The following is a 22,381-nucleotide window of genomic DNA, read 5'->3' as shown; positions in this document are numbered from 1 at the left end:
GTCTGTTAACATAACCATCGTCACTTACCTGTAAGCGATGGGTTGTTGCGAGATGCCGGTTATGCCTCGGAGCACGAGTTTTCTTCTTCTTCTTCTTCTTCTTCTTCTTCTTCTTCTTCTTCTTCTTCTTCTGCTTCTTCTTCTTCGTTTTCCGCAAAGTCTGGGATAATATCCCTCCTACCTTTGCTACCTGCCGTGCATTCACCGAGAGGCGTTGGATTCAAGGTTTTGTGAAAGAAAAGGTGATGAATTGGTTTACAAGGAACTACGTATGAAAAATTCTGCGAGTGAATAAATTTGAGCATGATAGGTGTGGTATAGGTCAGTGGCACCCTCATTCTGAGCGTATGTGCACTAGGTGCGCCTCTGTGCTAGAAATTGCTTGATAGGTGTCGTTGTCGAACGACACACGTGATAGAATTAGCCAATCACGTGTGTATGCGTCTCGTCGTAGGTCATCGGGAAGAAACGGCCGCTTGTCGGCTCAGTTGATTGTTGGGCTTCAGGGTGTCCGGACTCGCGCTCCCTGGTCGTGCCGCGATCTGGTGTGCCGGCGCCCCGTCACGCCCGCCTCGCTTCAGTCACCGGGCCTTTGTTGTCGGTCACCGCCCGCGACACAACAATAGGAAGCAGTTTTGGTTATTACACGATCTTACTAATCTCACAAGATCTTTCGAACGGCTGTGCAAGGAACACGAAGCTTATACTGGCTCAGTAGAATCATGAATACTCGTCACGAGTGGCCATATGATTTGGTCTCCTTTCAGCAAAATGGTCGTGTATGGTATACGACTACCGCTAATTCCTAAACGCGGGTCTAGTAGGCCCTGCGCCACTGCGCACATCCAGTGCTCAGCGCTAAAAAAACAAGCGTCGTTAACGGTATGAAAGCACTTCTAACTAACCTGTTTTCGTACGGGTTTATATAGGTTGTTCTGGGTGCTAATGTTTGCTTATAAACCAAATATAATGTTACTTGTTTGCGGGTAGGCCCATTACAACCACAGTTGCGATTTCTTTATTATTATTTTTTTGAAATATATGCGCGGCCGGGTGCAATACTGGAAGGGGAGACTCACGAGAAATGATGCCTAGTCGCAATACAGACATCTATGACGTAAGCAGCTTAATGCTTAATGAGACTGAGCGTCGGTACTGACTCGTCGGTACTGACGTAACGCAGTTTCAGTTTTCATTCATTAGTTTGAGGGTAACAGACTCTCCCCGTAAACGTCCCTCCCCTTTTTGAGATCGATGGGCAAAACTCGGCTGTGAGAAGATACAGAGAGGGAGGGAGGGAGGGAGGGAGGGAGGGAGGCCGGAAATAAAAAAAATGCATGGTTAGCTGTTGAGGTATGGACATAGGATTGCGATGACTCTCCGAGAACAATAGTCCATATGTAACATCCTACAGTTGTTGCTTTAAGGAGAGACAAAACCAATTCTGACCGTAGTCCTCCGTCATGTGTTCGTTTGTGGGTATTCAATTGAATACTCACAAACAAAACGCAAAAACGCCCGTGTGTACGAGATTTCGGCGCACGTTAAAGATCCCCAGGTGGTCAAATTTAATCCGAAGCCCTCCACTACGGCGCTCCTCATCGTCTGCGTTGCGTCGGCGCGTTAAACCCCATAATCAATCAATTAATCGTTTCAAGGGTATTAGCCTGAGGCAGCTTTCCCAGATATACTGGTGATGTATTGACGTTGTCGGTTTTTGGGCGATCCCCGTGAGAATGTGTGTGACGTGCGTGCGTAGGAATCAGGGAACTAGAGCAGCAAAGACGTGCGTGTTTAGGTGTAGCCGCGATGAATGTTTCTTCCCCTCCATGGGCATTAAAAGAGGTTACATGACTTCTCAGGGAAAACCAGTTGTCGATTGGTCCTGATTCGTGCCTCAGAAGCACGGTAGCTTGGGCGCGATCTCCCAGAACTTTGAACCAGCAAGAACACCTTGTTTTTTGCTTTCGTTTTTTTTTCTTCAGATATGTGCTCCAGCATGCACGCACCGTCATACCGGTGACGGGCGTACATCAAGAAAAGGTTTTCCCCAATCATAAACTATTTTCACAACCGTCGCTGCAAACGGAAATGTCTTGTTGTAACTGCGAAGCTGCGGTAGCATTCAACTCTCAGCACAAACCCATTCCATAGCCACGTTCACCAACGCGGTATATTCTTCACTATTTTCCGAGAAACTAATAAACAGATTGAGCTGTGTCTGAAATCGTCCTTACTATACGAAAATCGGATATTAAGCTCATCAACCCACTTACAGTAACATGCAAGCAGCTGTGAGTGGCGCGAGGATCAGCTGTTCGTCCACCTTTCCCACCTGACCAGCTCTCCAGGCTCCTACGCGAACGCGGAGCCATTGCACCAATAAAACGCCCGAACCCCCTCACGCGATATCGCGGGAGGTTGTTGGCCGCCGACGAGAGAGGGAACCCACCGCGGCGGACAAGCAACTCGTTGCGCCATCAGCCTCCGAACGTTGGCCGGCCGGGCCGCCGGAAGACGAGTTTCTTACTTTGCGCACAAACACAAACGAAAGCGCGTGGTCTCCCAACAGAGGCAGGAAATCGCGATATCACTTTCTGCTTTAGGCCGATGCACCCCCCTCTGTCCTCGCAAGCACCGCGAGTGGGGCTGAGACGAAGAACTGCGACCGCCGTTTGGCGTCCAACGTGTCCAAGTGCTGAAGCACGGGTTGCGACACTCGCTGGCACACACACACACGTGGGGTAGTCGTTGCGGCACAGCGCCTATCCTCCGCACCCGTGAAAGTGCAAGGCACGTTCACGGTGCGAAGCAAAGCGCTAAGGTTCAAACGGGAGATGTCTGGCCTCCGCTCACGTTTCAGGGGCCCTGCAGCCCCTTATTCCCGGGGCGACCAGGCCGAAAACCTGTTGACGGTTTGCGTAACCAGAAGGATGCAGCTTGCCGTTTGTCCGTGAGACTCTGGTCCTTCTAATATAAGTATACACATTGGTAGGTGGTTGTGCTCACGTGCGAAGTAAAAGCACGCCAAACATGGCGATGGGTGATCTATCAAGATACGGAAAGGGCGGGGAATAAGCTCTTCCGCTGGCTTTATAAGGCGGCCTCGCCGCAGCATCTTCCCAGAGCTCAGTTACTTCGGTCGTGCGTCCGATACAACCGTCAGGGCAGCCCCGTGAGTCAACATGAAGTCCTTAATCGCGCTTTTCTTCCTCGTCGTCGTCGTCAGTGCGGCTAAGTACGAGCAGAGGCCGGAGCTTGGGAAGTATCAAGATGAGTCCAAGGTATGTGCTATAGCGTATACGATTGTCTGCGAGCCACTGGCGGCATGCACTGAAAGTTGCGGTCGGGGTTACTTAAAATTGGTGGGAAGTTGAGCCTGACACGTGGTGCCGAAGGCACCTTAGGCTACGAGGCGCACCGGGATATACGCTTTAAATCGGTGACATGATGTCTTTCCCGAGCGATAAAACTGCCAGTTAACAGAAACGTGCTTACAACGCAATTAGTAATTCGTAGATAGGGATTAGCATGATATTAAAGCATATTTACGCACTCCATAAGAGGCTGTTAAAAATTACACACGTCTTGGAGGCAGCCAACCGTAAAACAGGCAAAAAACCTGGCCATTTTCACAAACGTGAAACCTGGGGAGGGGCGAAGCATGCAGTGTGAGTGTGTTCAAAGATTGTAGGTCCCTCTCTTGATATACGCGACATCCCAGCTACAAAGACGGAGGAGAAGTGAAATTCTAAACGGAGAACTGAACATTTCAAGGTTAAAGCGAGTACGGAGTGAAATAGAAACAAGCAAGCAAGCGCGAACGAACAAGGAGTGTCCCGGTGTGGTCTTTTAGCACGCATTTTTGCCCATGGAGATGAAACGTTCTGGCGCGAAGCGTCGAAAAACGAGTGTCCTGGTGTGTTCTTTTAGCACGTATACGTTCTAGAGCGAGGCGTTGGAAAACGAGTGTCCTCACATGAGAACATGACGACGAACGACGACGACGACGACATGAGACGTTTACAGCCCGAGCCCCTAAGGTGCTTCGCCTCTAAAATTGTGTGAAAGCACATTTTCTTGAACCAAGTTAGGCATTGCTAAGCTGTTTCTTTTTACCGGTCGTTAATTAGCTGCTCAGTAGTCGCGATGTCGTTTGAGCCTGGACGCGTGTCAGATGTGGATGGTTATGGATAAAAGCGCGGATGTCCTTGCAGATATAGGGTATACCATTTTCGGTCCATGTGGCACGACGAATCTCGTTTTTGGACATCTCAGACTAGGTGCCAATTAATTTTCCCATTTCTGCTCACACATATACAAGCAGGCATCATTGCGCGCGAGGCAAGCCGGCAGTGTTTCGAGCAACGCTCGCTGCGCAGACGTCACGTTTAACGCTTTGCTGATTGAATACGACCAGCCGGAGAAGGCATCGGCTTACCCGCAGAGAGGGCTCAGGTTCGCCGTCGGAACCAGCAGCATTATTATTTTAGTTTTCACAAGTTTTCCTTGTTATTTAGCGTAATTTTACGATGCCCGCGTCAAAAATGTCGTGATTGTTACACTGACGGGGCAATCTTTCGACCTAATGAAAATTAACGAAATCCCGACACTGGAATCACAAAGAATAATAGCCAGGCTAAAATTTCTTTTTCATTTAGCACAAGGAAGTTTACGACTTGATGCATCGGCCTTACGCACTTCGTTACCATCGCGTCCCACGAGACGTTATCATTCCGCTAAGTTCACCCCTATCTTAGTTTGCACTAACGCATTTAAGTATTCCTTTTTTCCCCAGACTATAACCGACTGTAACAATCTCCCCCCTGAAATTTTTTCTTCCAGTAGTATGTTGAAATGTATTATTGAAATGTTTGATTTAAAAAAAAAATGTCACATATGTTCCAAATAAGTTTGTACTGCCTTGTTCACACGTTTTTTTACTCGCTAGAAATTGTGTAAGTGGTCTTAACACAATGCAACACCACCACTCCCGCTTAGGCAGTGTTCGCTTAAATAAAATGAGCAACAAAATAGACGCAAACCTAATTTTTGTCTTCTTTCTAAAAGGGAGGTTTAAAGGATAATGCATTTAATGGCAGCCCTTCCAAGATTACCAGCTTCATTTCTGTTGCTTGAAATTGCCTTGCAATATCTCTAGAAATTTCACGGGCCTAGTACCTCGACCGATATCAATTCTAAATATCGGGCCCGTAGCAAAAATTACAAAAGAAGAAAAAGCAAGATAACCAAGAGGCCTTCCCCCCTGCTTGAATGCTACCACTTTATGCTACCCTCAGTGAAATGACGTCGGAACTTTTTTCGATGAGATAAACTCAGAACTTCAAAACGCTCATCCACGATAAAAAATGCACTTGTTTTTGTCTTTCTTTCGTATTCGAAGTCACTTCCAGCCCTTAGAATCACCGTTATGGCACATATGCCCCGGGGTTACAGCGGGAACTGTTCCAAACACGTTAAATAAGCTGAACTCACCACTTAACGTATTTATTAACAGCGAAGCTGCTTAGCAGATCGTAATTTTTCTTGCCCGGAGTTAAAAATACAATGAAATACCGCGCGGCAGTTAGCAAAACTAAGAAAATGCCTAGCGCTGGTGTGTGCGTGCCTCGCCATGATAGCCCAGCATCCCCTGAGCACGTTTGTCAAGCCAAGAATACCTTGTTAGGGAGATTGGCCAAGATTGCGGCGACCGCTCGGCACCTAAACAACCAAGAAAATGCCGAGCGCTCGTGTGTGCGTGCCTCGCGGCGACTGTCCAGCGTCTACGGCGCACGTTTGTCAAGTCAAGCACACCCGCTTAGGGAGATTGTCCAAGATAGGCAAAAAAAGAACTCCAGCGTTCGTCGTAATCGTGGCAACACGGGCTCGGAACGAGAAAGACTCCAGCGTTCGCCGTAATATCGTGGCAGCACTTGCTCGAAACGCAAAAGACACGTCATAGCGTACGCCCCTCCAAGGTGATGTCCAATGATTATCACTTCCAAAAAAAAATGAAGGAAGCTCCCACTTATAGCAAAAAAGATGGAGTAAAGCTCGTTGTGGCAGCGAAGAAGAAGCAAACCGATGCAATCGTGGACTTAAAGCTTCGTGATGGCAGTGAATATTGTGTACAGCTTCGCTACCTTCAAATCTTACGCGTTAGTATGAGCTTCCTTCATTGTTTTTTGTCTAATATCAAGCATAACTATATAAAATATTGCAGGCTTAAATATAACCGTAACTAGGAAGGGGGTGCGCATTGATACTGGTATACACACAAAGGACGTACAGCGCATGTAGTATAAGTGTCGTAGGGGAATTCTACGTTTAGAACGGTACGATCGTTCCCATGTCCCTAGCATACTCAGGGCCATCATTCATCTAAATGCCCGTCACTGAACTTGCATGCTCTGGTACTGCGGGGACTGCCGCGCTTGTCGCATGTCACACCGTTTGCTTCCTAGTGCTCGCAGACAGTCCTCACTCCGGGACGAACACCAGTACCATTGACTTTCAACGACTCCTTGTTCGTGCCAGCCGGATCTACTCTTTGCCTACGAATTTCCTATCTTCTGCCATTCTCTGCTTATCGACTTCTCCTATTTACTGCCCCATTCATAGATATATTAGGCAATAAAAATCAGGCATGTCAGGTATATCAGGCCGTAATGCGCCAGCAGTACTCAAATTATACTACGGAGTTTAGAAGTATCAGCGATATATATATATATATATATATATATATATATATATATATATATTAAATTAGAGTCACCACGAGAAACATAACAATATTTTACAATATTTAATACGACGTTTCGGCTGGGATCCAGCCTTTTTCAAGTGAAGTACAAAGGTCGAATACAGCAGTATTCGACCCTTGTACTTCCCTTGAAAAAGGCTGGATCCCAGCCGAAACGTCGTATTAAATATTGTTATGTTTCTCGTGGTGACTCTAATTTAATATACTATTCAGCTGCCGCCAAGCCCTGTACTGTTATATATATATATATACAGCTGCACAGAATCGACAGCAGCTGTCATTCATTTAAGGTACTGTAAAGACTGCGCAAAACTGCACGCAACTCTACGAATTGAAGGCGTGGACAACCGAACGAAAACGAAGTACAGCACTGGCGCCGGGCTGTTCTTACTCCCTGAAATGCCCCGTCAGGTTTCAACATGACTTTTCCGCGCGAACTCATGCGTTGTCCAACTTTTTTACGCGTAACTCATTCTCATTATTTCAGAAAAATTCCGAGGACACCTCATCCCTTTTTAAGGGTTCTCGATGCGAAAGCTTCAATGTCCAATTGCACGCCTGAGATGCCCTGCATTTTCCAATGTCTCCGTCCTCTTGCCGCTTGGCGCGATTTTTTTTCCGCCATCCTCTTCCGCCTTATGCTTTCGAATGGTTTCGATCTGTTTCCCACGCGTTGCACAGCTGCTCATTCCCGCCGCCGTGTAATGGGAGAGTGAACGGCGGCGGTGAATTTCGCTACACGTCTGTTTGCTCGTTTCGGCGCGAACTTTTACTGCCTCACTTCATTCGCGGTGTACTGACGTACAACGGCCACCATTCGCTACGGCCGAGCTTAAGCACATGCTATGGAACGCCTCGTCCTGCGGAACACTTCAAAAACAGGCGTTCTCCGTTTTCCTGTTACAGGCGCCGACGCCAACGCCGGCTTCTTCATTTGACGTTTTCGCGTTGAAATGGTGGGTGCAGTGAGCACTCATTTCGGCTTTTTTTTTCTCCCGCGCAGTGCTTCCCGTACGAGGAGTACTGGTACGTGGTGTACCGCACGCACGACCACGACGAATACCTCGGCGACAGCAAGTGCTCGCACCTCAAGCAGACAAAGCCCCTGGTCAACGGTACCGCCGAATTCGCCCACAATGGTCACGGTAGGGATTATCAGTAAGTGACGATTATGCAGCACCCACCTTCATCTATACACTTGTATACCATGCATCTGCGTCTACGGTAACCTGGCCTTATCTGTAGCTGACTTACAAAAAGTTATATAGGACACAGCCCGATTTCTTCATAGCAGTGACGATGTGTTCCAGCCCGGGTCTGACCCCTTAGCCCTGCGGAATTTCGTATACTTTGCCCCCCTGAGGAGTATCACGAAATCAAGCCGCACTGATAAAGAACCAAACGAATATGCCAATTATAAACGTATTCGAAACTTCTGGAAGGCTAACTTGGAGGGAAAGAGAGCTGCCGATATCGAGGAAGTGTCAAGCCATGATAAATGCGACACGATGTAGCACAGGAGCCAAATGTCAACTTTCAAACGCAGTGACTAAAACCGCCTCTAGAGGGCACCAGGAACGGGAGGGAGGGCGCCGGCGCACTTGGCTGGCGAGGCTGTCTCAGTTGACGCACTTGATCATCCCATCCTGACGTCCAACGTGGCCCACTGGGAAAGCGAACCCGGTCAATGCGGCGTAGGGTCTCTTTGTGAAGCTGAAATAATGCTCGTCAAGCCTTGGTCCAAACTTCCCCTATCAACTCCCATCCTGCACGGCTGTGATTCTGAAATGGGGATCCGCGGACCTCAAAGGTTCCTCGAGGGCATTTCAGGGGTTACCCTCCCCGAATTGCTTACCCCTTCCTCTATGCAAAAAGCTGGCTTGGCTGCGTGACTTGTTTTATTAGGTGCCGAGTACCTTAGGACCGCACAATGTCCGTCCGCGTCCGTGCGCATAGCATTTACAATTGCTAAAAATCACACAGGCACCGGCAGGATTCGAGCCTGTGTCTGGTAGAGCAGACAGAGTTAGTGTCAGCCGTCTTAACCACTGGGCTACGACCGTGAGTTAGTACCCGATAGTGAAACGGCTTACTCCCTCTCCTGTAACGGTGCAGAGTACCTTAGGACCTCCCAGTGTCCGTCCGCGTCCATCCATGCGCACACCACCATCAAACGAAAATCAAGCGAAATTCGATTTGAGCCGCGAGTTGCAGTTTCATTTAGGGAAAAATCACGGTGCAACTCGCGGCTAAATCGAATGACGGTCGGGGCGCGAATCGGACGTCGCTCGGGGCGCAACTTGGATGTCATTTAGAGACCCCGCACTCCGCACCCTCGCCATCATCCACGGAGTGGAGATGCTGCCATTTTTCTACGCGTAGCACACGCTCTAACGTCGGATTCTTGCACAACACGACAGCTCGTAGAAAAAATCCAGACACACAAAAGGCAGCATATAAGTGCTCAAGTAACGTTTAGCTGGAAGAGCAAATTGTTTGGCATATTACACGCATCAGCATAAACGTCAGAACGCAAAAGTCGGGCAGTTTGACTATAAATGCGAGTTGTTTGACATCACGACACGAATGAACATGCCGAAAGTGCCCTCTTCAGCATTTGTAACGAAACGCTACAACACGTGAAAGAGTACAACTACCTCGGACAGGTTGTCAATGCTGACCCCAACAACGAGAGAGAAATCAGCCGCAGCATACGTATGGGCTAAGGTGCACTCAGCAGGAACTCTCAGATAATGAAAAGTAAGCTACCTGTATCACTCACAAGAAGAATATGCAACCAATGAATGCTGCCGGTGATGACACATGGAGCGTAAATTTGGCAAACAACTGAAAAGCGATTTTGGGTCGGCCCATCGGATCATGGAACGAATAATTATAGGAGTAATGCTCAGGGACAGGGAGCGAGAGTCCTGGATCAGAGACGAAACGCAGGTGGAAGATATAACAGTCCGAATAAAGATAAAGAAATGGGCATTGCATGTAGCGAGACGAAAGGACAACCGGTGGACCACCAAGTAACAGGGTGGATACCGAGAGACGGATCTAGAAAAGAGGGGAAGGAGGGACGAAATAGGGAAATTTGAGGGAGCGCAGGACAGGAGCCACTGGAGGTCAATCAGAGAGGCCTTCGTCCAGCAGTGGACCTAAATAGGTTTATTTTGTTGTTGTTGATGATGTATATGATGATACCACTGCTCAACATATTTTATCGCAGAGTCCCCCATCCCTTTTTCAAGCCCAAAAGGGGTCCTGGCAAACTCGTGGTTGAGAAACACTGCAGTGCTTCTCAACCATGAGTTTGCCTGGACCCCTTTGCCTTTCCGAGGATCCATACCGTAGATCATAGGCTACGGTATGGATGCATGCTCTAAGCGCCATTGTGTTATTACTGGCACTAAACGCGTACTAAAATGTTTCTTACTTGCGCAGACACCTGCATGTAGAGCTGCACCACTCCGAGGGATACACCGTCCACAACAAGCTCAACGTAACGCTTCTCGATGGTAAGTTTTCCACCTCGCGGGAAATAATGCTGTCGACTCGGTTGTAACTGAACGCCGTAACGTATGATAAGCAGCGCGTTTTTATCAAAATGCTGAGTGGGCAAACATTGCAAATTTACCCTCAAATTTCGCTCTATCGACACTAGTCAAAGTTAAAGTAACTGTTGACTTTTGGCTCTCAACTGTATACCCCAGCCGACACCATTCCTTTAAAACAAATTTGAATGCAACAAACTGCATGCTGAACGAGTTAGAAGGGATGGTCGGTGGACATTTGTGTCCATCACGCACTTTCTGAATCAGCGTACAGTTCGGGTGCCAATTCAACGAACTAAACTGTTTCTTTTTTTTTCCTTCTAGGGCCAAAGAAAGGCCACAACATCCACCTGTACAGCGCCTTCTCGGACTGCTACGAATGCAAGGTCCTCAGGCACCCCTACGCTGGCGGTAAGCATTTTGTGCTCTGAACCCTCTAAGGTCTTGCAGCCCGCACTCGTGACCGTAATCTAATTTTACACTCAAGATGTTCTTTAGACCTGGCCGGGCGCTTCGCTGTCAGCGACACTCCATCGAGTTGTGTTCATCGTCGATTCAATTTTTAATGCATCGCAAATGGTACTGGCTGAAAGTGCTGTCTCGTTTCTTCGTTCTTGAAGGCGCCATGAAAGCTGCGGCCGTTTCCCGCACAGTTACGGCCCTGCGTGGTGTAAAAGTTAAGGAGAACCAGTCGCAGAACAACTACCAGTGCGGTGAAAGGTCGGTGCCACTGCGCGTGCACAGTGTCAGCCTCTGGTCTTCTTCGCGCGCGCAGTGGCAGCGGCTGGGTACCGGCCACTGCATCTGTTCTCTGGTTAGCTAACTTTCTGCTGGAAAAACGCAACTCGTGCTTTTTCTGTCCCTTTTTTTTTTTTATGACTGCTCTCGTTTTGGTGAACTTTTCTCCAAAGAGGCTGTAGAATGCGTTCTTTGTTGAGACCAAAGGAGGGCCAGACAATATCGACGAAATTTTCTGCGATAACCCCAAGGGCAACAAAAGATGACTCTAATTTGTCGAACGCGGGAAAGAAAGGACAATCCTTTGAACGAGGTTTGTTCACTGAGCACGTTCGGTACTTGGACAAAATATCACGGCAAACTCCGGCCATGTCGTCGTCACCATGCCTGACTCCTGTGTTATGGCTTTTCTCACAAAACGCATGTAATTCCCGAGGCGTTTTTGTAACATCTTTGTGAATCCGATCCCAGGAGCGTAGCAGGGTCGTTAACACCACAGTAACTAGCATGTTGTTAGTCACTCTTGGCGTTGGTCCCTGTTTTGTTGTAATGTTCCTTAGCGGTCAGCTCTTGTCGAGCTCTTTCGACGCTAGAACCATCACTAAGTTCTGTTTAAGCACCGGACGTACATAGTGGTTCAATAAACAATAATGCAAAACTTGCTTGAACAAGCCATATCGGGCTTGTAAAGGGCGTTAATTATAAATTTAACCATTCCATTGTCATCTTCTCCGGGTAGTGTATAACTCGCGAACTTCAAATACGCTTCGTTCAGGCTATCGTATCGTAATGGTTGAATTAGAGTTCCAGGTGTCAGAAGTAATCCTCCCTTGGCTCACTGACGCGTCATACCATCCGAAGTTCTCTGCCTGCGCAAAGTTCATCATTTGACAGCCGCCTTGATAACCGATAGATTAATCTATCAATCGATCAATCGACAGGTGTGATTCCGGCTCAAAAAAGTTAGCGAACAGTTCTTTCGATCGAGAGCGAACGATGACGTCATGTGGTTCCTCACGCAGAGAACGCCTGCTCCCTGCTGGTTCCGGTGCACAAGAAGTACCATGTGCCCGAGTCGTGCAAGTTCGTCTTCCACCTGCTCTGCGGAGAGAAGTACCACACCGTCCTCGACGAGACCTGCCACCACCACCACTGACGGGCACGCCAGGGCAACTTCGGCCGCCGCTGAGCTCGGCGTTTCCTCCATTCTGCATGTTGCACCTCCGCTTTCGGTTTCTCCGTTCGTTCGTTCTCTCTTTTCACGCCACAGCACTGAATAAAGCTCGTACCCGTTATGCATTCATAACCAATGTGTCTCGTTTTCTTTCGGTCCATTTTTAGAACGAAAGCTGCAACGCCATGTCTCGCAAGGTAATTCATCGCGTCGCAATGACCTTTACCCGCCGGGGCGCGAGTGTAGCAAGAGTGACGTCACACCACGTGATCCAGTGAGGAGACGCGCCGCAGCTGAGCTCGCTCGCCACCAAAAAGTGAAGCCCCGTGGACAGTACACGTGGACACCTGCATGCCTTCGCCTGCACATTTCGCCGGTTGGCTGTCATATTGAAAAATAAACTTGTAGTTTGTGCAAAGTGTCTAACGTTTCACCGCCACACCTGCCTGGATTGCTTACGGATGGAGCAAGGACTAAATACTCTCTCTCTCTCTCTCTCTCTCTCTCTCTCTCTCTCTCTCTCTCTGCTTCCCAGGGCCTTATTGCACGCTCCTATCTAAAAGCCAGTTTATCTCTTAACTTAAACTAAAGAAACCGCAAGAGATTCACTTAAAAAAGTCATGAACCATTCCCATCTATAAAGGCAGTTGACAAGCGAAGCTATTTAGCAGGCTACACAGAGTTTGCGTGGAAGGTATCAGCAAATTTTCTCTTCGGTGTTGATAGCTGTCATCCCTAAAAAAGACGCACGTGTGCACGCACACACACTTTTGTTCCGGCTCTACTGAGGAGTCTAGTGGCAGTAACAATTTCGCTAAAAATTTCTTGTGATTCTCCGCGGTCGCACGTTGAGCCAGCGGAGATTTAATGTATATCTGCTGCAAGATAACGTCTCCTTACTTATGCGAGGAGCCTTAAAGGCAAACACATCCAAACTGGTCCCGAACGCACTCTGGTGAAACGATAAAACGAGAGCTCCGAGAAAAAGAGGAAAGAAAAAAAAAACGCATCTCGCCGTCGTGTAATGTTCATTCCGAGGAGAGAACCTCCCTGCGGTCTCTGCCAATGCTTTCGCTCCAGGCGATAGGCGGTATGCAAATGCGTCTGGACCTTGTATCCCATCCTCTGAACCTCTCCACTTGAGCGCCGAAGACTGCGCGATTGGCAGTAATGTGCACTAACGCCCTTTCTCTCGATAGTGTGATCGAAAAAAGGGGGTGGGGGATGAGGAGGGTGAGGTCAGCCGTCGAAGCAGACGGTCTTTTAGAAATGTACAGTGCAAACGACAGCAAACAAACCAGCCAACAAAAATCAGATTGCTGAGGTTTTCGGTGTGCACGTTCGGCATCTTCAATGCTGCTGGCATTTTTATTGGCCCCAGTCAACACGTTGGTGCCGTCAGTGGCACTGACCATGGCATATCGCAGTCTCGTTTTTCCGCTTCTGTTTTGGTCTCTTCCTTTCCTCTTTTTTTCTTTCGTAAATGCCACACGTAACAGTCATTCTTTATCAGTACCTCCCGAATAAAAACAAAAGGGTTAAATGAGAGTGAAAGCATCGCGTCTAGACGAGCGAACTCTATGACCCTTGGCGAGCGGCCTCCTATAAAAACAGGTGGAGTCCGGACGCGGAACTTTATCGTCTGCCGTACAGCCGCACTTTCAGTCCGGGCATTCGCACAGCGGATCGACAATGTCTTTCAAGGTGGTCATCGCGGTGAGCTGGCTTGCGGCAGTGAGCTATGCAGTGGTATTCGAGCGGAGGCCGGATCTTGGAGAATTTCAGGACGAGAAGAAGGTAGGCATGCATGTATTTTTAAAAAAGAAACCTTTCTTAGTGGGACAGGTGGCGTCCTGTAAAAAAACTAACGAATTTCCCCATTTCCCCATAGACTGGTTGGTCCATCGAAAATCGCTGATAAGATGTCTGGACACGTGGCGCATGCGCGAAACCGAGCCTCCATTGTGTCAAAACGGTTGCTTGAGAATACACGCATCGATCACGAGGAAGGAGTACAATATATACATTTATCTCATAAACCGCGTATCGGTATACATTTAGAGCTTTCCGTAGATGCGTTTACTTCGCGCGTGAAAAAGTGTCGCATGGTTTCGTTTTTCTTTTGCTATTCGGGTCTTTGATGGTTTGCCCATCGATTGGACGCGCTTTCAGCGAAGGTTAACTTGAACGCACTTTTAGCTTTCGCCCTTCTCTCGGCTTTCTTTAAAACTGGAAGGTAATTTTTTTCTGTTCTTTTTTAAAGGAGAAGGAACATGTGCTTCCAATCTACAGGGTGTCCCAGCTATCATGCACCAAGATTTTAAAAAAGAGTAAAGGCGTAACTCGAAAGAAATCAGGTGCATAATGTTTGCAGTACTGTGAAGAAGCGCACAGTATTTTTTCTTTAATGAGCCTTAATTAACTAATTGTAATTAATTATCTAACTCGAGAAATACTGTCCTAATCACTAAAGTGTCAATGAGGCACTTGTAGGTAACCACGAGGGGCATCTAACTGCGGTATTTTCAGCGATGAACTAATTGCGTACACATTTATTCTGACTGATAAAGGAAACCCGCGAAATATGAAAAATACCACGTGACGGCGCCTCCGCGCGCACCGTAAAGCAACGCCCTCAAACAGGCTGCCTCTGAGTTAGCCAGAATGAAATAGACAAAAGAAAGAAAGAAGAAATCGCGACCGAGTTTGTTCCTTATCTGCACACGCGTCCCGCGAATCTTGCTGCTGCTGCTCCTTCCATGCATGCTATTATCAAGGTGATGCGCAGTCTCTTCGGGCGGGTAACACGCGAAGCAGTTGCTTTGAATCAGCTTTGTTTGGGGACGCTGCTTTACAATGCACGCGTAAGCGTCGTCACGTGGTATTTTTCATATTTCGCGGGTTTCCTTTATCAGTCAGAATAAACGTGTAAGCAATTAGTTCGTCGCTGAAAATAGCGCAGTTAGATGCCCCTCGTGGTTACCTACAAGTGCCTCATTGACACTTTAGTGATTAGGACAGTATTTCTCGAGTTATAGAATTAATTACAATTAATTAAGTCTCATTAACAAAAAAATTACTCTCCGCTTCTTCACAGTACTGCAAACATTATGCACTAGGTCTTCTTCGAGTTACGCAATTTCTCTTTTTTTAAATCTTGGTGCATGATAGCTGGGACACCCTGTATATTACGCAACGTACTGCCCTACATGTTTCGGATATATTATGGGCGTTCAATTCGTGAGCACAAGGCAGCAAAGAACCCAACGTTAGACACTCCGGGATGAAAAAAAAAATATGTATAAGAAAACCCACCAAACCCTCGCTGTAACAAAGTCGCTTTATTCAAATTTTCGCTGCAGGCGAAGTTTTCTGTCGTCCCAACTGTAGTGCAGCGATAACAAATTTCCCCCGCTTTGAACGAATTACCGCTTACGACCTACCACATCCTCCCCTTTGCTTTCCGAGGTTTTCTTGACTGCCAACCCTTATTTCTATCTTATTTCAACGAGCCCCTCATTTCCTATTCTGATTCGCTACATGCATAGCGAGGGCCTCTGGTCTCGCAGTCTTGGTGCCATAGGGAGCTTAAGAGGGTTCAAAGCTGGTCGACCACTCTCGACATGTCGTAGACACTCGAATCACGGCCCGGGGGTTAAAAAGAAGGTCCCCTTCACCCCGAGTAGTCCGAGTGGCGCTGGCTACCACCCCCAAGCGCAGGAAACAAAAATACCCGAACATAAATACCCCAGAAAGTGTAGGGGAAATTCGCCCCGCCGGTAGCGTAGTGGTCATCGTACCAGACCGGTATTCTGGAGGTCGTGGGTTCGGATCCCACCTTTCTCCACTTTCTTTTTTTCCAAATTCTTTAGCTGTTTCAATGACCTACCATACCCTCCCCTGTGCTTTCTGAGGTTTTCTTGACTGCCTTATTTCTGTCTTATTTCAACGAGCCCCTCAAATGTGGTCAAAACCACACTGCAACGCACCAACTTTTTTTATAGATACGTCAGAAAGCCTCAGATTGCCTAAAGGTATATGAGAAACTTCTATAAACTGCGTGCTTCGACGAGTTGGTGCACGGCATCTCATGAAAAAAAAATGCCCCAAAGCGGACAAACAGAGGAAGACAGAAAGACAAAGGCGCTGATTCCCACGTGCAATTATTTACCCAACACTTACAACTCCTCCTGCCCCTCCCACATCCCCTCACCACATTCTCGTCCCTCCCCTTCCACCTGACCATCCCTCCTTCGGTCCCCGTCCCACTACAAACTTTGAAATCCCGCTCTCCTCGCTCTTTATTCACACCCTCTCTACAACGCGCAGGTCACTTGCTAGTTTAGTTGAACTTGACATACATACATACATACATACATACATACATACATACATACATACATACATACATACATACATACATACAAACATACATACATACACACATGCATACATACCCACATACATACATACATACATACATACATACATACATACATGCCCACAGACAAGAATTTTCTCATTGCTACCTGCAGGTCCGCCAAGAAAGACAACCGCCTTTCATAAAGCAAAATGGCTGCCACAAGGCGAACGCATGTGCTTAGGAACCCGGCGGCCCGCGTGGTCTAAGCGTATACCTTGACGGTGAGGATAACACCGGAATCTCAGAATGCGCGTATCTTTCCAGTGCTTCCCCTACAAGACACCCTGGGTTGCTGTTCTGCGCAACTTCGAGAACGACGAGTTCTTCGGCGGTAAATCCAAGTGCATCCGTATTACGCCGACAGCGCCGCTGACGGGCAACGTTGCTGAGGACTTCGTCGAGTACGGCCCCACGGGAAAAACGTAAGCGCGCATTTGCTCTGCACGTCTATCTCTACTTTAAAGGTGAACCCTGCATTGGCGTAGCCAGGGGGAGGAGTTTGGGGGGTTTCAGGGTCCCTTCCGCCTCCGAAATTTTCATTGATCCCCCGCACTCGCTCCGTAGTAGTTTTGACTAGTTTACACTTCGGCTTTTTTTTTAAAAAAACCTTGAATATTCACAGTTTTTGCCGTACGAATGGCATGAAAACACATTTCGCCCACAGCGCCATGCATACGAAATTTATGGCTACACCACTGGAACCCTGAGTCAGTAATTACGTAGCTCTACGCGTTAATGCTTTATCACTATCCTGGCTACTGCGTTACCCTGACAGCTGCCTGTTGTCAGTTCTGCGCGTTGCATGCGCAGCCCAAGTACACTTATTCCTATCAATTTGAGCCAATATTTTTTCCAATCGAGTTCCCGGATATAAGTACACTCATTTGCTATTGCTAAGGTAGCGTTACTGCAATCATATTTATTTCCATGCTTCGTCGGTTTGTACCCGTGAAGTCATTTAGCGCTGTGGCCAGCATTAGGAATAGAATAACGCGCCGTCATTCTCGCTAATCTCGCGCATCACTGAACTGCGGAGAAACTGCCCACCAAGGGTTCGAGCGAGCCACGGCTCTCGCCGCGCGTCTGTAACTCCAATGGGAAACGAATTAAGCGATCTACTTCGTAGATTACGTGGACACCCATGATACAAAACACTACACTGCACTACGCACCTAGCCCCTGGGGCAAACATCCGTCAGCGTCTGCACGTCCCGGCATAGGGCGGCAGTTAGCCTCCTCCTGCGTATGCGCCCGCGTGACGCTCGCTAACGTAGGAGAAGGGCCGCCCTGGCCACTATGGCAGCTATACATTTCAAGCCTCTGAGCTCAACCGGGCGGCATCGGCGTTCGTCCGCTGACTGCGTGAGCCGCCACAGCGCGGACGCGGGCAACCCGCCAAAGAAACGGGGAACCCCCGGAGATTCACCGCACATCCTAACGAACTGACGCAATCAAGGCATGAGCTAATCAACACGGTGGGTTCCGTGACCTAAGCATGTAGGGAACAACGGCCAATGCAACAAAAGGCCAAGAGTGGCCAAAATGCGTTATGCACCGTGCGCTCCGCGCCCTATCATGGTCCCGAGTCACCACCGTAGGGAGAGGAGGGAGGCGCGCTGATCACCCTCGCCCCACTAAGGAGGAGAGCGTCAGCGCCTCCTCGCACCGAGTGGAAGGGTTTGCATCCCCACAGTCTTCAAGCCATTACTGAGCCTGCTCCAACCCCATCTGCCTTCTCTCGAAATCGTCATAAATTTTTCCCTACTGACAAGTGTTACTGCTCATACTCATTCTTGTTCTTCGAGTTAAATTCATGTTTTCATTTTGTGTGTGAACCGGATCCGGATGACACTGGTGTATTAACAGGGCTCCTAGCCCTTTGTAAATGTAAACGTTAAGACGGTCCTCTTCGGACCCGACAACCCATGGTGTGAGATTTCGCTTTGATTTGTTTTTCCTACCTTGATTCTTACATCACGTTTGCCTGTAACTTGTACATCGTATACTACAATGCCTACCACCTGGTACCAATATTTCGCTCTTTTTTATCTCTCTGTTCACAGCAACACCAAAATCCTGCTGACAAGTACCGAAGGATACCAACACAACAATGTTCTCAACGTCACCTTCCTTGACGGTGAGTGTCCCAGAGCTTACATGGGAGACTTATATAGGTAGCGTAATTTTGTGCACGAGCTTGAGTACATGCGGTTACCAACTTGTATGAATATCAGGGCGTCGGTCGTACCCATGCGTGGGCACATACTCATATGCCTTTTTCACAACGAAGCAAAGTTGGCAAATATCGTTTCATTCTGAACGTCACCGTATACGCCCATCCAGCCAGGAGGAGGTGAAAGTGCACCGCACGCCGCGTGGCTTGCCTGTCCCTATCTGCCGATCGTTCCATGCATGCCCGAACTAACTGCTTTAATTTCACCAAATTATCGTGTCGCGTCACTTTAATGTTGCGTCCCTGGGGCTTCGTAGAAGCGGCGTATATTTAGCATTTATTCAGAGAAGATATTTGTGGGAAGTATGGTATGAAGTATGGTAGGGGGCTAAGACCACGTCTCACTATATGTGCACAATCCCCCCAATTATACTTACGAGCTTTGGGAGACAGCGCTGACCAGCTCCGACTGCAAGGATCTGCGCCTGCCTGTGTTGAGGGCTGTTGACGCGTGAGAGCTGAAGGTGCCTTGGACTGACAACTCCTGCCCATTGCTTATCGTAACAAACGTGCTTTCTCTCTCTCTCTCTCTCTCTCTCTCTCTCTCTCTCTCTCTCTCTCTCTCTCTCTCTCTCTCTCTCTCTCTCTCTCTCTCTCTCTCCTATAAAAGCCGCAAATCAAACATACAAATACAGTTTCGGCGATCGAGGGAATGAAAGAAAATGGTACAAAAAATAATATTTCCGTTCATTATGCGAATCGCTTCCTTCTTACAGGACCGGGCAAGGGATCCACGTTCGACATGTTCTCTGTCTACTCGGAATGCGACAGGTGCAAGATATTCAGGAACGCCTACGCCGGCGGTGAGTTGCCTCCTTGTGCCGTTTTCTGAAGCGTTTATAGCGCGCAATGACCGCGAATCTTTGGGCGATGCGAGGAGAAATAGAGCGCTTCCACTGCGCCGTTCATCAAAAACCACCATCGGCTGCCGTCTTTCTCGGGACGGTGATGACTCCGCCTTCACGTGCAGCCGAAAAGTATGCCGCTATAGGTGGAGCAGAGAACACCGGGCCACACCACAGGATCACCATTTGAGTGTTTATACGTTGTCTATGCTAGATGTCTTTCAACGTCTATACCAATTTATTATTTGCATCTTGTAAGGAAAGTATACAAGTGCTGTGTACCCGCGGCGGCTACACCTCCCGTAGGTAACCTTCGGAGCGTGGGTTTCATTTAGGTGCTATACCAGGGCGATGTTATGCTCTAAGTACCTCCGCACATATTTTGAGATGAGTGTCAAACACAGCGTGAATTTAATAAATGAATAAAAAGTAAAGAAACAAAATAAATAAATAAATAAATAAATAAATAAATAAATAAATAAATAAATAAATAAATAAATAAATAAATAAATAAATAAATAAATAAATAAATAAATAAATAAATAAAATCTTCATCTCCAGCGCAACTTTGGGGTCCCTCAGGAGAAAAGTGATCGAAAAGACCACTTCAACCACACACGCTGCGTAGACAGCATCTGCATTCCAGTGCTTTTTTACCATACAAAATCGTTTGGTTCGAACAGAATAGGCGAAGAATTATTTACACCGACACGCGTAGTATAATGAAAACGCACATGAATAGCATTAGCACAGGCTCGAATAATCAACACGCATATTCACCCCATTTCCGTTTTCGTTGCAGAGAACGCCTGCTCCATGTTCGTGCCGGTGACCCTCAAGAACAAGGTCGATCCGGCGTGCCAGTTCATTTTCAACCTGCTCTGCGGCAGCGCCAACCACTATTCCCTCTTGGACGACACGTGCTCCTTCTGAAAGGGCGATGCGGGTCACAATCACTACGAGACTCTCCCGATCAAAGGCACGCCAGCTCCTTGAGAGCACTTTCTCGACACTCACAAGTACCAAATAAAAGGCTTTCCCGCACACTCGCTCTTTTTTTCCTCGGCGTCTGCCTCATTTTAACAGAAGAGCTGTTTAAGCATGAGCTTGGTCCGTTGGCGTTAGCAGAAAATACCAAGAAAAAAGACTCCCCCGGCGCGAAGCGCCCGGAGCGACCTTCGCGCGGTTGCTTTAGCAAAAATACCGATCCCCGTGAGCGTGCGCCTCGTGAGCAGCGCCCGGTGTCGTCCAGGCTTGGCTAAGTGAGGAGCTCCCGCCTCCGTCGTCGTCGTCTTCGGCATGGCGGACCCATGGTGTGCCGTTCGCCACCCCCAAAAAAAAAAGTACTTGGGTTGGCCACGTAATTAGGCAAAAAGACAACCGGTGGACTGCCAGGGTGGCAGAGTAGACACCAAGAGACAGGTCTAGAAAAAGAGAAAGGACTATAACTCGGTGGAGGGACGAAGTAAGGAAATTTCGAGGCAAACAATGGGCTCCAGCGGCGCGGGACAGCAGCGGTGCCGGTGCTGCTGCTGCTGCTGCTGCTGCTGATGATGATGATGATGATGATGACGACGACGATGATGATGCAACAGCCGGGTCTCCGACGAAGGGAGAGGGGCCACCAGGTCTGGTTTTTTCAGCCTTGCAACACTAGCGCAAGCTGCGCCAACTTTCAGGGGCGAAGCCCCTTAGGGGCTCGGGCTGTCGGCGCCTCCTGTCGTCGTCGTCGTTTCATGTAGTCACGGTACTAAAGCACCCGGACACTCAATTTCCAACTCCCCGCAGTAGAACGTAACGCGTACTAAAAGAACACACCAGGACGCTCGTTTGCCAATGTCTCGTACCAGAACGATTTGTGCTTCAAAAACACGAGACTTTTACACAAAAGCTGTATACCTCCAACGGTTTCATCTCCGTGGGCAAAAAACACCACGGCGTCAAGGCCTAAGACGCCGAGCGCTCAGCATCGAAACCGCATAATACACTTTATCATAACTTCGAAACCGCATAATCGAAACCACCTCATACTGTACACCGCATGCTTGACCCCTAGCCAGGTTTCACGGTAGTGGAGATGGCCCGGTTCCTTTTAAGGCGAAAGCTTGATATACCTCATCGGAAGATGACCCTGAATGACCTGGCGTCGACATGAACGGAACAAAAGCCCAACGAAGGCCAGAAACGAACCAAGTCATACTAGTCGTGCATGCATATGATTGCCAAAGTTATTTAATGGTTGATAGTAATGATTAATAAGGTGAGGTTAAAGTAGAGTAAGCTGGATTAAAGCGGTAAATATTTATATCAGCACTGGAGACGACCGCGACAGAACCAGAAGCCTCTTGTGTAGTTACACTGATCAAAAACGTCGCGAAAGCGCCAGTTACAGAAAAACTGCTAACACAAGTGCGTGGAACATGACGACGCAACGTTGTGTAACAATCGTCACCAAAACCTCATTTATTGCCTACGTAAGTGTGTGCGTAGCCAATGGAAATGTACCGATATGCATAAACTATGTATTACGGTGGTGCTGTAGGCGAGGAGTTTGGGGCTGGCATCCCAAAGGCATATATTGCCGCGAACCGTACATTGGGTTTGTTTATTTGTGTTTTGCTTTTACCGCCCGGCTGCGCCGG

At 48.1% G+C, this 22,381-nt stretch overlaps 2 protein-coding genes across 2 annotated transcripts; both read left to right on the top strand.

Annotated features, from left to right (window-relative positions):
- The first annotated feature begins 3,041 nt into the window (after positions 1–3,041).
- LOC144153140 (uncharacterized) lies at positions 3,042–12,364 on the top strand. Its single transcript, XM_077684791.1, has 5 exons — positions 3,042–3,284; positions 7,770–7,924; positions 10,217–10,290; positions 10,651–10,737; positions 12,087–12,364. The coding sequence occupies exons 1-5, from the start codon at positions 3,186–3,188 to the stop codon at positions 12,218–12,220; spliced, it is 549 nt and encodes a 182-aa protein (XP_077540917.1). The 5' UTR covers positions 3,042–3,185; the 3' UTR covers positions 12,221–12,364.
- A 1,532-nt stretch (positions 12,365–13,896) lies between these two features.
- On the top strand, positions 13,897–20,784 carry LOC144153769 (uncharacterized). Its single transcript, XM_077685487.1, has 5 exons — positions 13,897–14,035; positions 16,926–17,083; positions 18,725–18,798; positions 19,611–19,697; positions 20,542–20,784. Exons 1-5 carry the CDS (start codon positions 13,931–13,933, stop codon positions 20,670–20,672), a joined length of 555 nt encoding a protein of 184 aa, XP_077541613.1. The 5' UTR covers positions 13,897–13,930; the 3' UTR covers positions 20,673–20,784.
- Positions 20,785–22,381: the final 1,597 nt, after the last annotated feature.

The sequence above is a fragment of the Haemaphysalis longicornis genome, unplaced genomic scaffold (genome assembly GCF_048455015.1).
Source record: "Haemaphysalis longicornis isolate Haplotype H1 unplaced genomic scaffold, Haemaphysalis longicornis Haplotype H1 scaffold_9, whole genome shotgun sequence".
NCBI classification, from domain to species: Eukaryota; Metazoa; Arthropoda; class Arachnida; order Ixodida; family Ixodidae; genus Haemaphysalis; species Haemaphysalis longicornis.
This window is presented reverse-complemented; position numbering and strand designations above follow the sequence as displayed.

Bases quoted from the DNA above. Each gene is read 5' to 3' on its own strand.
- LOC144153140 (XM_077684791.1), top strand. From the start codon at position 3,186: ATGAAGTCCTTAATCGCGCTTTTCTTCCTCGTCGTCGTCGTCAGTGCG. The intron at 3,285-7,769 runs GTATGTGCTATA...TCTCCCGCGCAG, and splicing joins AGTATCAAGATGAGTCCAAG to TGCTTCCCGTACGAGGAGTA. The intron at 10,291-10,650 runs GTAAGTTTTCCA...TTTTCCTTCTAG, and splicing joins CAACGTAACGCTTCTCGATG to GGCCAAAGAAAGGCCACAAC.
- LOC144153769 (XM_077685487.1), top strand. From the start codon at position 13,931: ATGTCTTTCAAGGTGGTCATCGCGGTGAGCTGGCTTGCGGCAGTGAGC. The intron at 14,036-16,925 runs GTAGGCATGCAT...GTATCTTTCCAG, and splicing joins AATTTCAGGACGAGAAGAAG to TGCTTCCCCTACAAGACACC. The intron at 17,084-18,724 runs GTAAGCGCGCAT...CTCTGTTCACAG, and splicing joins TACGGCCCCACGGGAAAAAC to CAACACCAAAATCCTGCTGA.